Source organism: Sarcophilus harrisii, chromosome 2 (assembly GCF_902635505.1).
Source record: "Sarcophilus harrisii chromosome 2, mSarHar1.11, whole genome shotgun sequence".
Taxonomy (NCBI): domain Eukaryota; kingdom Metazoa; phylum Chordata; class Mammalia; order Dasyuromorphia; family Dasyuridae; genus Sarcophilus; species Sarcophilus harrisii.
The window spans coordinates 538,782,657-538,798,755 of NC_045427.1; the positions used below are offsets into that span (position 1 = coordinate 538,782,657).

A 16,099-nucleotide genomic window follows, 5' to 3' on the forward strand; every position below is an offset into this window, starting at 1 on the left:
GGCAATGATCCTGGAATGGTCTGCTCAATTTTTATTTTTTTTTTGGGGGGGGGAATCAGCCTATAAATTATACTAGATATGAATGCAGCTCAGGCTGAGAGATCCAAATGCCACCTACTACTGAGGAGGCTTCTATAAAGAACTCTTTAATATCTATGGAAACCAAAAATGTTGTCCCTCAACTGACACTGGGTTTAATCATCGAAACATAAGTATATAAAGAGTAAGAACTGTTTGTTTAAACATACATATATGAATGCACTCATGATTTACAATATAGAGTTTAACTTTGTGTAAAACATGACTTTCGTCTCTGTCTCCATCCAAGAATCTATGTTTAGTGAATTTCCAAAAGGAACTCACAAAATTGTCTTATCTATAAAGTGCCCCCCTTTCTATAGACTCTATTTCATTACCTATTCGACAAGATTGTTCAGAGTAAAGTACTTTGGAAACTTTAAAGCACTATATAAATGTAAATTATTCTTTTTATCATCATGGCAAAGTTTTTCTAGTATATGTTATGTGTATCTAATGACTAAAATTTACGTTACCCATTCTGTCTGTGGTATAGATTGACCTATCAGATAAGACACTGGAACTAGGGAAGGTTTTTTTTAATTGATCAAAGGCAGGAAATAAGTAAAATAACTCATTCTTATGACTACCATCACATCAGTTCTAGTTGCAAATTAATCTAGTATTAAAAAATATGACAATTCTTTATAATTTACCTACTCCCATAAAATATCAACCCCCTTGCTATTGGAATGTCTGAGACAGCGTGCTCATGTGTAAAAAAACATTGTGGATAGCAACAAAAGATGTGGATTTAATTAGGCCTGGGCCCTGTCATTTAAAAAGTATTTGATCTTGATGGTCATTTAACCTTTCTGAGCCTCAATTTTTTCATCTGTAAAACTAGAGTAATAGTGCTTGTCTGTCTACCTCTCAGAATATTGGGAGGATCTGATGATAATGTATGTAAAATACATGGTAAAAAAAGAAAGTAATATGTAATTGCCAGCTATTTTTATTCTGTTAACTAATCATCATGAAATATACTCTAGGTTAGTGCCAAGGAAGCTATTAGTTAAATTTGATTAAATCCCTATCTCTCACACAATGCTTTTACATAAACATTCCTAGATCATCATATTTTCTACTGCTATTAGATCACAAAGAAGGTGGAAAAGCAATGACATCAATAGACCAAAAGAGAAGTAAATGTTCATAAATAAATGACAGTATACTGTACCTGAGAAATCTGCAGCTAAGAGATCTAATGCCTTTAAAACTTTCACTTGTAAAATGCCAACATCCTTCATATCTTTCAGGGAATTCCATAAGCACTGGGGAAAAAAGAATTAAGTGAGTACAAAAATAGTTCATTGATACACTCTTTAAATGGCATTTAAATCTTATGGAAGAACATTTTAATTTTATCTTCCTTTTTATATTCTTAAAGAAGAGCTGCAAAAATGCAGGTAAAATCAACTAAACCCATTAAGAAAATGGAACCATTAACAAAATAGGCATTCATATTGCTATATAAAATGCAAATGGTCGAGCATTAATCAGCTACCTTTTCAAAATGAAACCATTATGACCATATAAGATCTCTCTTTAACGTCATTCCTTGGTGACACTGGACACTCTCCCTCTTCCTCCAAGAGTAAATGTTTATATAGTTACAAACAGTATTCCTTTTTTTTTTTTTTATTAAAACAACTTTGAACTTCCCTGAAAGTTCCCATTATTCTGATTCCATAAATGCAAAAAACCAGGACTTAAACGATTGCAGCAAATGACTTTGCCATATCCTGAAGCCCTTAAACTGAAAAACTGTCTATTTGCCTCTTTGGAACAGAAGAAAGAGTTTTCAGAAATGTTTCTGAAAAACATAAAATAGCTGTTTACATCCATGAATTAAATTTAATTAAATTAATTAAATTTAATACGCTGAGAAACTATGGACTGAAGACATGTCATCCTTAAATAAATACAATTAAATCCTTATTTTAAAAAGAACATTAGGCTAATCTTCATTAAATTATACACTTAACAATTGCAAAAAAAAAATTGTAAAATTAATAAAAAATATTAGTTTTGAACTGGCCAGCTTTTGGGTACAAGGAGAGTAAAAGAATGAATTAATATTCGAGTTTAGTTAATTTTACTAATTAGTGAGCAAGACTAAGTTTACATTATACTTTTAATATCATCTTAGACCTAATCATTTTTTTCAAGTAACCCAAAATTATTCTTTAGAACCACTTCTAGCTTCTTAAATTTTTACCATGGTTTAAAAAGTAACTATCTTGGAGAACCAACAAACTTCTGAATATTTGTCATGGACTTCTGAAAATGTTTACACCCTAACCTTGTCCTAATAATCTAAATTTATTTTTCTTAACAAAAGCCATCAAGCTTGTAGTTGGTTAAGTTCTATACTTCCATAAAAATAAAACTAAGAGGGACAGCTAGGTGGTACCAACTATAGAATCAGGAGAACATGAATTCAATTTGTCCTAAGACACACTTATTAGCTATGTGACCCTGGGCAAGTCACTTAATCCTGACTGCCTCAAAATATATAGCTAAGAGATTAGTTAATGCATCTAAGTACATAAGAATACAATTAATATTATCATCTATATTGATGGGTATTTCATTATATTTATGAAAAGATTAATCTGTAGTTAGAACACACTATTCCTTAATCATGTCCATTTACTAAAGAATTACTAAGTTCCATGTAACATTACATGTAAAAAATTAACTTATAAATTAAGAATACAGAGGCTCATAGAGAAGAAAATCAAGAAACAAAATAGATTTATTTTTAAAAGTGACCAGTTAGATGACTATAAATCACTTGCAAAATTATTTGTTGATAATTGCTTGTATCATATCATATAGTCATAAGGAGTAAAACTTCATAAGGGCTGCACATTTTTTTGCAAATATCCATAAATATTCAATCAGTTACTTTCAAATACATCAAACAAATGAATCTGTATATATGCTTTATGACAGTCACCAGTAACTTTCATATAGGTATGGTATACATATGATTACCACTGCATTTGTAAAAAAGATAACATGAAGTTTGCTCCTATAATTGATAAATCTATTTTGTGTGGTACCTTCATAGGACCTAAGATTAGAAAACACTTTTTTCTCTTAAAAACATCAAATCACATATAAGCAGGCAAAATGATATCTCATTTTATTCAATTATTAATTGTGCTAATATCTCTTTTATGAGACAACAATTATTCTTGACAAAGATTTCTTTTTAAAGATCTCTTTAATCATAAAAATGACATTCTTTTCAACTTTAAAGAAAAATGACAAATCACAACAGAGCACTCACAAAGCGTTGGGAAATCTGCTTTCTTTCACTGGGGTCTGCCAACGGGCAGACACAGAGATCAGAGACAGAGACCCCTGAACAGGGTGTAAGTGTGATCAGCATAAGCAGTGAGCCAAGACGATTCTCCAGTGGCAGCTCTAAACAATTATCTTGCTTGAGTGGGAGGGCTGCAATATCCACTTTACACCTATAACATTTTCGTGAATCAAAAAGAAAGGGGAGAAGGCTGATTAACTTGTGGTTCCTTTAGAACATTCAAAAGCAACTGATTTTTATTTTAAAATCACACTGTGCTGCATAAGCCAGTCTCTTTTAGAAACCTCACAAAATCTGGGTTCCAATTTATTGCTCCATTTCCCTGAAGGGTAGTGAAGGTTGCAGGTGTTCCCCAGGCTCATAATACACATTGCTGGTCTGACACACTTTAAAATTAAGAAGGGGAAGAGGCAGAAAGAACAAGGAAGACAGAGAAAAGAAAGAGGGGGCTGGCAAGTAGAGGGAAATAAGGAGAGCTTAATCTTTGATATACACACACACATATATAACCTGGATGAAGCCAATTGGACAAACATAACCAGTTTCGAAGGTTGGGCATTATTAATCTGGGCTCCTCTCCAGGCTTAGTCTTTTACAAGTAAATAGAACAAAGGATAACGGTTTTAAAAAGAGAACAAGAGAAATACAAAGAGATGGCTAATGGAGAAACCATTTTCTGCCAGATTAATGCCAACTGGCAAATTTTTATTTAAAGAAAACTTGTTAAGTTGTTTCTTAATAGGCAAAAATTCCACAGGGTTCCCCCAGGTGGGTTTCTTCTGGATAAATGGGGCATGAAGTGCTGTTGATTGATCCCATTTCAGTTGTACTGCTGGCAGAGTTTGTACCCATCTGCTATAAATTGCATGTTTTCTGCCTCTTAACAGCCAATTTTCTGGGAATGTTGAAAACCTCAAACACATTTAAATACAGAAGCAAACACACAGAAAAGAGACTGAGGTGCTAAACCATTTATGTGCTTTGCCTCTGAAAACACTCCAGGTTGGCCTGGACCCCACTTGGTTTGTTTACACATGGTGGTACTACTGTGAGGGTTAAGCCTTAAGAAAATGTTAGGTAGTACCTGGTACCATAATATGTAGCTTTTTTCCCATGCTCTATTCTCTTCATAGCTACTAACAAGAATGAATATTAAAAGTTTCAGAGCAGGACCATGTACAAGCATATATCATTGTTGGGCAAGTGTTTTGATGACTTGTTTTCCCTTATCAATTTTTATATATGCAGAAAATTTATATATACATATTTACATATACATTTATATATGCAAATAATTTTAATTTAGAGATATAAGTAATATGTAAGTATATTTTTAAAATGCAAAATTTTCATGTCATACATGGTATAAATCTGCAAATTCGTCATTTCTGAGAGAAATCATTCAAACTCCTTTTCTCAAAAAAATTATTTTAGTTCATCCCAACTTCTATACATATATACAGATTTATATTTCTATATATTCTCCTTTAAGAAATCAACTTCCCATTTAACAAACTAAACTTTAGTTAGGTGTTGAGAATGAAAAAAGAATCAGAGGTTTCTGAAATGGTATAGTTATGAATCAAACATTTATTAAGCACTTACTATAAAGTAGACAATAAAGATACAGACAAAAATACAAAATGATATTTTTAAGAACAACAAGTGTTAGATTTCTGAGGTTAAATTTGTTATTTTAAAAATCAATTTAATATTAATCAATGATGCTGATTAAAGTGATTGGTCAAGCTGGAATTATAAATTTATTTTGGTTTTTAGAAAACAAATTTGACTTCCAAGCAATAAGCCTGAGTTTTGGTATGGAACAAATGTAACTGGATGTTATTCAGTTATTCATACATTTGCCAATATTTAGTAAGAGCCTATGTGACAGGCACCATTAGGTCCTGGGAATGCAAGGATACAACAAAATAATCTTTGCCCTAATGTTCTATAAACGAAAAGTACATCAGACATTTATTAAGTTCCCATTACATACCAAACACTGTGCTAAATGTTAAGGATACAAAGAAACGAAAAGAACTATTTCTGCTTTCAAGGAGCTCATAGTTTAACAAAGGAGCTAACACGTAAACATCTATGCACAAACAAGATACCTATAGAGTAAAATGGAGATATTCAAAAGAGGAAGGGTTCAAGCATTAATAGGGATAAGGAAAGCCTTCTTATAGAGAATGACATTTTAATTGACACTTTAAGGAACCCAAAGAAGCTGGAGTCAGAGATGAAGAGGGAGAGAGTTCCAGGTAGGATGGAGAACCAGTGAATTTTCCACAGTCTGGAGATGGAGTCTCTTTGAATATTACATAGTTATCTATATACATGGAGATTTGGATTCTCCTCTCTCTTCCCTCCTTCTCTCTGTCTTTCTCTCATGTTATAATAGTCTATATAGTTAAAAGTATCTAGAAGACCTTAGATATTTAAAACTATATATATATATACATAGAGAGAGAGAGAAACATATATAAAATATATAATTATATTAAAAATGATATATACAACATTTTATATGTTTGAATATGTATATTCATAGATGCATTTATACATACATAAACGCATACACGTGTTGTATAATGTTATTTCTGAAGAGAAGAGTGTTAGTAACTAGGGTATGAGAGACAAATCAAGATAGGCTTTCAGAAGTTATGGATTGTAGGAGAAAAAGAATGAGTATATTCCAGGCATGGGGACCAGTGTAGGCAAAGGAACAGAGAAGGGAGATGGATTGTTATGTACTGTGAATAACACATATACTATTTGTACTGAATACAGAATCTGGGAAAGCTAATTAGTTGCAAGAAGTCAGAAAAGATAGTCCTGTACCAGATTTTCAAAGGTTGGCAAATGCTTAGCTGAGGGGTTTGTTTTTGATCTTAGAGTTAGGACAGAGCATTAGACCTTTCTCTAAAGAGACTTTGAAAGTTGTATGAAGAACCGATGAGAGAAAGGAGAGACTGAATGCTAGATGTCCAATTAGAAGGCCATTGCAATTATCTAGGCAAGAGTAATGAGGACCTGAACTTAAAATATATGAGTTGAAAAGGGATTTTTTTTTCTGGTGATAGAACCAATGACAATTGGCAACTGATTACACTTGGCTGTTTTAGAATAAAATTTGAATTCAATTGTTTTATATAGTTTCATGATTGTCAGAAGTATGTATCTCCCTAGGGCTGATAAATTATTTGGTTATGTAAAACTCTTCATGATTCGGTGGACCATAGTACACCAATACTGTGCATGAGGTTTTCTCAGCAAGCATACTATAAGGGTTTGCTATTTCCTTGTTCAGTGGATTAAGGTTAATAGAGTTTAAGTGATTTGTCTAGCATCATATAGCCAGTAAGTATCTGAGGCCTGTATTTGAACTCAGGCCTTTCTGATTCCAGGCCATCCACTGAGCCACCTAGCTGCCTTTAGTATTTTATCATCATCTGGTAACCAGAAAAATGGAGAATTCAAGATCATACCATATAGGGATCAGTTGAAGGAGTAAGAAATGTTTATCATGTAGGAGAAAACATTTAGATGAAATACAATCTCTACCCTTCAAGTATCTGAAAAGCTATCATATGAAAGCCGTTTAGACTTAGATTTACGTTTAGACTACTAAGAACAGAACTAAGAGTAATGGTCTGATGTAATAAAAACAATTTCTTAACAATTAGAGCTCTCCAAAAATGGGATAGGCTGCCTTGGGATGTAGTGGGCTCTTTGTCACCAGAAGTCTTTTCAAATAAAAACCAGGTAAGTTAGAGCTGAAATCCTTGTTTAGGTATATATTAGAATGGAGTGTCCTGTGGTCCCTTCTAACTCAAATTCTGTAACACTGACTAATATATCAATTGAATATAGGAGCTTTGATATATTAGTTTACAAAAATCAATCTCATCATTATGTTGGCTCCCAGTGCATTATGGAGAGCCTTTTGGAAGAGATTCACAACATAAAATATTTTGCCCTGACCATCAATAAAATTTGCCTAATACCATCAAGACCAAATAAATAATGTATATTACTCAGATTTTGACATGCGTTTGGATAAATGACCTAGAATTTGTTCATCAGTCTGTATATCTTCGATGGTCAAGAGAAATGCATAAATTGGACCCAGAGTTGAATGGAAAAAGAAGACCAGATTGAATTGGATTTAGGAAATTACAAAAATTTCTTCCAAGGAAATAAATATTTGAAAGTAAATAGTTTATAAAATAAATTATATATTGCTTTTTAGATATTCCCTATTAAACAAACCTCTTGATTTTTAAAATGTCACTATGAAGTTTTATATGTTTTATGCTTTAACTTGCTTATTATATAAGGTAATTGAAAACAAGCCTTTACTTTAATTGAAATAAAAAAAAAAACCCTGTAAATTTTAAATTTCATTGTGAAAAATAAGTCCTTGATAACGGCAAGGCTAAAGTTTTGGGTACTGATGTCATAGGAAGACTAGTAAGTCCATTTTTATTTGATCAGTGAATTTTCCTACCAAACTGAAGAAAATGGCTGAATTAAATTGTTTTTATATCAGGTAGGCACAATTTAGTCCCATGACTCTTTTGCATTAGCATATAACTCCTGAAAAGTAAACATCAGTTAAGTAGATTAGAAGAAAAGACATTCTAACAGTGAAGTTCATGAAAAAAAAATTAAGTATCACATTTAACCAAAAAATGAAAAAAGTTACTGTGGTCCAATAAACATATATTAAGCATTTTCTCAATGTCAAGCTTCACGCTTGGGGATATGATGAAAAAATGAAGGAGTCCTCCCTTTAAAGACTTTATTCTTCTGTTGGTTTGACTAGGTTAATTGAATCTCCCTAAATATATATATTATATATATATATAGTTTTTTAAAATAACAAATAACTTCTACTGTCCCTTCCCTCCCACTCCAAGTTTTCTTCCCTCATAGGAAAGAAGTAGGAAATAAGAAAAAAGATGTTTCTTAATCAAACAATTTAAAAACTAATATAAGTAAAAATTTACTATTCTTAATTATCATTTCTTTGATTTATAAATAAAAGTACCCTTGTACAGACCAATTTTTTTTCTTACTAGCCTGCACATGACCTCAAGTTATATCAGCTTCCAGTTATTCTGTAAATTTTTAAAACATTTAAATAAACTGGAATAATTAATGATCAGGTTGACAGGGGAGATTGGGAGTCTTAAGAATTCACAGAATAACTGGAATTCACTGGACAAATTAGGGGAGGGGAAACCTGTATACAGAAATCATCTTCGTGGGAATCAACAGGGGTTGATTGAAATGTGAATTCTCAATTCAGGGCACTAACTAGGCACTCTGAAGCACTAAGAAAAGTCAAGACTATAATAATTGGTGATTTCTTTTTAATACTTTATAGCCTATTCTTGCTTGGGATAGAGGTGCAGACACAGACAGAAGATAGATATTGAAATGTTTATCAAAGATTTGATATGAAATTAAAAGAAAATCTTGTATTTCTTTTCAAAATATTTTTATTTGGTGTCATTTTCATTTATTTTAGGTTGACTTTTCTAATAAGAATCTAATATTTATATATTCTATGACTGATCAAATTATTTATTTTTCATATTCATTGACTATGATATGTTTCTATTATATCATACTGCTTCCTTTTCTTAGAAATCTAGTTAGGCTTAAAGCAGTTTGCATGCTTTACTATTAATATAGAAAATATATTCATATCTATGGATTTGTAATACATATGAACACACAATATGAGAAACTGGCTGTTTAAATCAGAAATATTTCTAATAAAAATTAATGGTCTAAGACTAAGAAAAAAATTGAGATTGAGAAAACTTAATGAAAATAATTTTAAACTTACAAGCATGGGGGAGGGAAGAAGGAGTTCTTTTTCTAGCACTAGTTCAGATCCTGATATGAATGAATACACTTTTTACTAGTATTTTTTAACAAGTGCCTAGTATAATGCCTTGCATAGAGTAAGTGCTTAATAAATATTTTTAATGGATCTAATTCAGAAATTCTTAATGTGAAGTCCATGGGACAAAAAAAATTATGTGGTTAGTTTAAAAGATCATTGAAATTAATAAATGTTTGTTTACTTTATTCTTAATTTAAATATGTACTTTAGCTCTTGATACATCATTGGAAGATCCCAATCTTAAGTGGAAAGCAGTTATAAAATACTGGACTTTTATAGCCCATATGGATATGTTCGATTCACTTACTCTCCCCCCCCAAAAAAAAAGAATGAGTAATGTTCATATAAATTCTATACTTTTTTATTAAAATAATTTTTAAATAGGGTGATATGAAGCAAAATTCAGTGGAATAGAGGCAATAAATTTAATCTCCAAATCCAAATTTGCAACTTATTTTCTGTATGACATTGGGTAAGTTATTTTACTACCCTAGGTTGTCTGTTAAAGGCATTGTAATAAATGATCTCTAAATGTTTCATGCAGTTCTACAATTCTATGAATCTATTAACGTGACAAAGACAACAGGGTCCTAAATATAAATATTTTCCACATCTAGTCAGCATTTAAGATGCCCACTTCAGCCCATTTGCAGTCCACATGCTGATACAGCATTGCTACTGCCCTCCCATTCTTTACTCTCCGTTAATTCTACTTAATTTTAATGCTTTAATTCAATGCATAATTTTACCATATCAGTCAGCCAAACCTGCCCAAGTTTTACTTGTCATGATAGCTTTTAACCTCTTTTTCATTACCATAATTCTATGTTTTATATTGCAGACTGGTCAGCTTTTAACTTAAATGCAGGAGAGAGAAAACAGTGCAATAGTTTTAAAAGCTGTAAATCTCAGGGGCTAAGGGGAAAAAAAAAAAAAAAAAAACAGGAGGAAAACTATGAATGTGTCAAGCCTGGCTGTAAAATCAGATCAACGACACTAGGCCCAATTTGTCTGTCCAAAGGAACTCTCCTGCCCAGATTCCCTACCAGCTCTGAGCCACTAACAAACCCCTCCAGTGAAGTAAACTGCCAGAATGTCAGATCAACTTTATGTGACAAAGTCTGGAACTGAGTAGTGTCTAAGAAAGAGCTGCTGAAAAGAATCTGTGCATTATCATTCAAGAATTTTCCAGATCAAATTAATCTAGAAATCCTATAATTATTCCATTCCTATTATCTCTATGAAATTTTGAAAAAAAAAAGTATAAAATATAGTGCTAGTCTGAATCTCTGGTTCCTTCTAAAATAGAGTTGAAAAGTATCATTCTTCATCCAGACTATTATCACTTGATTTGAGAATTCAACATGTCCAATTAAAGCTTTCTTCACAGCCACTATTACCTTTCTCATAAAAGGAAGGAAGTAGCCTCAAATCTCACTTTTTTATTGACTATTCTTTTTAGAATTTCTGCCATCCTTCAAGACTCTAAATAGAAGCCAAAGTTCATTGTACTCTATATTCACAAACTGAAAGAACTTCTATAGTGCCTCAAATTCAGGAAAATTCAACCTTTTTACAGTAAGGTTCTACAATGATTTTTTGCAACTTCCTATGAAAAGTGGATGAGATGGTACTAATTAAGAGAAGCAGCATAGTCTAGAAGAAAGAAACTTGATTTGGAGTCAACAACATCAACCACTGCCCCTCCATATATCAGAATTGATTAAAAAAAAAATCTAGTGGGTAAGAGTGGTAAAGTATTGGTGAGGGTTTTTTTTAATTTTTGGAACTCTTCAATATAGGCAGGATGTTTAAATTTCAAGAATAACAAAATCAGAGGAGAAACATAAAATAAAGATGAATAAAAATACATTATAACATATTAACTGGAAATGTAAAAGTATTGTCATTATTTGCACTAAGAAAACAAAGGATGAGGAAAATAATTATAGAACTATGTATGTTGTTGTTAAAAAAAAAAAAAAAACCTTATCAGCAAAGAAGGGGGGGAAGGGGAAGAAAAAAGGGGAGGAGGAGGGAAAGGGAGAGAGATAGTATCTCTAGCCTATGGTATGAAGAAATCACCTTAAAATGCAGTAAGAAGTATGAAATACTTAGAAAAGGAAGTGAATCCAGGTATCAAAAATGTTGCTGTTTGTTTTAAATAAAAAGTACCAATCTACAGCAGTCCAATAGAATGGAAAAAATTAGCAAACTTGAGAGATGATGCACAATCTTATTTATTATTGAAATTTTGCTACAGAAAATTTCCTCAGAAAGAAAACAGATTGATTTCAATAAGCAACTACCAAGTTTTCTTTTTGAACCTTTTTGTTCTAACAAACTGCAGAACATTCATCCAGGTTGTTTGCCCTATCTTTAGAAAATAACATGCCCAGACTTTTCTCTTGCTTAATTTCTCTCTTTCTATCCCTTCATCCTGTCTCTCTCCCTTCTTCTCCTCTTCCCCCCTCTTTCTTCCCTTCCCCCCCTCCTTTGCTAATAAGATTTTTTAAATTGGGAAAAAAGCAGCAAGTCCATACATCAAAGAATCTAGAAAATCAGAGTGATTTGCACAATTATAATAAACTGACTTCTACCAAGTGTAAAAACAGAGTGGGATTTGATCCCACCTAGAAGTTCAGTGGTGATCTGTGCACTTTGACCAGCTCCCAAGAGAGAACTTTGTTATCTCTTGAACCCCAGGAGAGGAAAAAGGAAAAGGATGCAAAAAATATCCTTTAAAGCACATGGAGAGGAAAGCCAAACTGATCACTAGTGCAGGTATATTTCTAAGTTACAAACAGGAAGTATCTAGAATAATAAAGGCATGCCCAAATGACAAAACTTGAAGCAAAAAGGCACACCTTAAAATATATATTTCTACATGTAGAAATGAATTTGAGTAGAAAATAATTTCTTACTGCATAAAGGAAATGGAACATCAACATAATATCTGAAACATAAGAACATTTCAGTTTATATATATCAACAATTCACTCATTTATCATCAATAATGGTCTAATAAAATTTAGACACTTAAAGATATCTAATAAACATCCTCATAACCACAGGATACAGAGCTCCTTTACAAAGACTACTGATATTGCCAAATGTCTGGGTTTTTCAGATGTATATGATTTAAGGATGCATACAATTTTCTGAGATGTCTGTAGATGATACTATTCATTAGATGTACAGTAAATATTGCAAGGAAAGAGGAGGGAAAGGAGGAAACTACCAAAGAAATGAGATAAAGTTTATGTGGTCCGTATAGGGGAAAAAAAGATGCTATTCACCATACGGACAGTACCAATAAATCTTATATTAAAACTAGTCAATGACATGGCCGATTTCCCTACCATCATTTATGAGTGAGCCCTGCTAGGCCCAGCAGTGAAACAATAACAGTAAAACAATAATAACACCATTAGGATGTATATAGATTTCTAGGAGCCCCAAGAGAAAGGTTATCAATACTAAGAGGGTTACAAAAAAAGTTTTAAGAAAGTATAATATTATGAATTGAAATGCTCTCCTCTTTACCAAGACTTCATTTGTGCCCATCAAAAAAGGCAAGATCCCATAGAAGACAAAAGGTCAAGTTTTTGTAAGCACATAGTTTTCACAGAAGTTCAACTACTAAAGTGAATAGAATAGGGGAAACAGGAGGAGGGCAAGAGTAGGAGGGGAGGGTACAAATGTAAATTAAGTCTCCACGGTTTCCTTTTACACTCTCAATGAACAGTTTTATTGCCCAAAAGAGCAGTGTTCTTCTATGGAAAACCATATTTGTTTTAGAAAAGTCTCCTGATGTTTTCGCTCCTTTTGTTTTAAATATTGTCAAAAGTAAATCCACTGTCTTATATGCCCCCTTCAATCTTACCACCAACATCCCCCCTCACATATGTGTGTGTGTGTATAAAATAAAATGACCATTAAAGTTAAATACAAAGAAGATGCCTGTGCACTTAATTTCTGGCAGAGAAGCCAGGATCAGTGATTTACTTTTTTATTATCACTTGGACTGTCAAGGAAAACACATCTCATATCCAACATATTTGTAAAATCATTTTTCAGCTATAAACTGCATGCAAATATGTATCTTTCATGTCACTTTTAGCATTATTTAGACATTTAAGACTTACGTCCCCAAACGTTCCTCATGCTTTTTGTAATCCTTTCCCCACACCTCAATGTCCAATATGCCCATCCTGTCAGAGAAGTAGTGAAAATCAAACTGTTCCCTCCATTGAGGATTTGCACTCTTACACAGTGTCTAGAAAACATGCAGTTATAGTATTTATTTTCTTAAAGCTTTATTCATATCTATAGTATAATACATCAATTCTATCAATTAAATATAAGGACTATGAGAGCAAATGACAATGTTATATGCAAAAATGTATTTTCACAAAATTAGAAATAACATATCAATGATTTTAAGGAATTCTCTAATTAAAAAAAAACCTCTGATTTAGATGCTTCCTGGGGCAAGTGTAACACATTTTTTTTCAAATGGAGAAAGAATAATATTCCCCATCATATCTTTATTAAACAGAGAAATATTATGATTATTATTAATAATAAGTACTTTATGCCAATATACCTTTTATAACTGCAATAAGAATATTAGAATGCAGAACAGATACATTTCATACATATAGGATGATATTATTGCTCTAAGAATCAGACACTAAAATATTGTTATTCATTACCATGGCCTATCAGTAAGAACTCTAAATAGAGTACCGTGATTTTTTTTTTAACTGCAAATAAAACAATCTTCCAAAAAGATTTTGCAGCTATCTAGCATCTGCTAGACACATTAAAGCCTGTGAAAATATTGTCTGTCACCAGAAACCCAGGATATATACATGGTCAGTGATTTTTCAATTGAAGTTACTGAATAGTTAACAGGCTAGCCAAGGATCAGAATAGGAAGAAAATTCTTACAATCTGCTGCTACAGGGCATGTTATAACAGGTCAGTTACCAGTTTCTGGATAGTAAGAGGCTAAACTAAGGCCTGATAGTAAACTCAAGCATTTTAACAATAAAGAAAATCTGACAATAAGGATATTTTTAAAATTATTTTAAATCAGTAAGCATTAATGTTCAATCCTGTATTTTAATTAAGCTACTTATATACATTTTGATTCATTTGAAGCATTTTCATGATTTTATTCATTTAAACTATGAATTGAATTTATTAGAATGACCAAGGGAAACATTAACCATCAGATTATAAAGCACTGAGTAGACCTGCAGTAGGAAGTATTATTTCATGCCCAAACTGTATTGTGTATTATGCTTGAATAGCAAATACACTCAGCAACAGTGAGACTCAGCTGCAGCCAACATTACTTAAAATAATTTAAGCCGTTTTTTCACATTAGGGTTGATATATCAAATCACAGAATTTCAGAAACAGAAAAAACCTATTAGGACACAAATTAAGTGCTGAATTCCCCAGAGGGAGAAAGCACAAGATATTTAACTAATACTACACTTCACCTTAGTCAAAAGGGCTAAATGAGGTTAGTGATGAATCATTTTCCTATAAATCCTTTGCATGACCCACTTGGGAATGACTCAGTGAATCTTAATCCAAAGGATAGACTAAATTTGGTAGCACTAGCTGAATTTGTCAGAATCTACACTTGTAAATGAAAGTGAAGAAAGGAGGAAATTATATGAATAATTACATTATTCAAATATTTTAGTAAACACCTTCATTCAACTATTTGGATATTTCTAGCAAAGGAAGTAATGATTTGTCTAAACTCTTGGCTTCAATTCTCCACCCATAAAAATACTTTGTAATATTCTTGAAGATTATGATGACTAGGCTTGTCATGAAAATAAATAAATAAATAAATTTAAGATTTCAAGGAAGAAAAAAGTATCAGAATCTCCATGTATTAGAATGAATATACATGTGTATGTATGTATTTCCCCACAAAATATCACTGATTTTATTTCAAAATAATTTGTAAAACAGCATTATTTGTTATGGCTATTTCATAAATGAACAGGTCTTCACATTTTTTGAATCTATGGAAAAATATATTTTTAAATATATGTAATCACCGCAGTTATTTTTAAACATAAAAAGCAATTGTTTCTATTATAGCAGAACCTGGGAGAAAGGTTAAGATTGGGCAAGAAAAGAAGCAGGGGTCACTTTAATATCCTTAAATGTACTTATTTCCTAAAAAAAAAAAAAAAAAAAAATGGTGAGACTTACCTTGCTCTTATATTTCTGATCTCCTAGTTTTAATTGGACAAATATCTCTGTTATACTTCCTCCAGAGATATTCTTCCCTTCCAATAAAGTAATACTAATAATTCCATTCCAGAGTTGGTTCTTCTTCAATGATTCTGAAAGTCGCAGGTTACGTATCAAAGAGGACTAAAAAGAAAAGAAAAACATATGAATTTCTCTTGATAACTCAATAAATCTGATTCCAGCATTTGACTATAAAACTGTTGCCTCATGTAAACATATTATCAGCAAGCAACAGAATTTTGAAGATATCATTTTCTATAATGAATTCTAATGGTGAGAGGCATTGTATCATAGTGGGAAAAAAAGCTAACCACCAAGCCAAGACCTGGGTTCAGGCCCACTAGTGGACTGTTAAATGTTTAACAACTGACACAACCAAGAAAAATAAAAGAATATTTGATATACTTTTAAGTTTAATTTGTACCCTTAATATTTTATCCATCATGTTCTCTGTGTGTATATGTAGA

At 32.0% G+C, this 16,099-nt stretch overlaps 1 protein-coding gene across 5 annotated transcripts in view; it reads right to left on the reverse strand.

Moving 5' to 3' along the window:
- MCTP2 (multiple C2 and transmembrane domain containing 2) overlaps positions 1-16,099 on the reverse strand; it is a 263,485-nt gene that overhangs the window by 124,154 nt on the left and 123,232 nt on the right. For 4 of the 5 annotated variants that reach the window (XM_023497262.2, XM_023497266.2, XM_003755565.4 and 1 more), the window contains 4 exons: positions 15,591-15,755; positions 13,490-13,620; positions 3,380-3,566; positions 1,259-1,352 (listed from right to left, as the gene is read on the reverse strand). In XM_023497262.2, coding sequence (XP_023353030.1) covers positions 1,259-1,352; positions 3,380-3,566; positions 13,490-13,620; positions 15,591-15,755 — 577 coding nt within the window. Of the gene's footprint in view, positions 1-1,258; positions 1,353-3,379; positions 3,567-13,489; positions 13,621-15,590; positions 15,756-16,099 lie in introns of those variants that run through there. The other variant, XM_012542632.3, reaches the window with a different exon arrangement.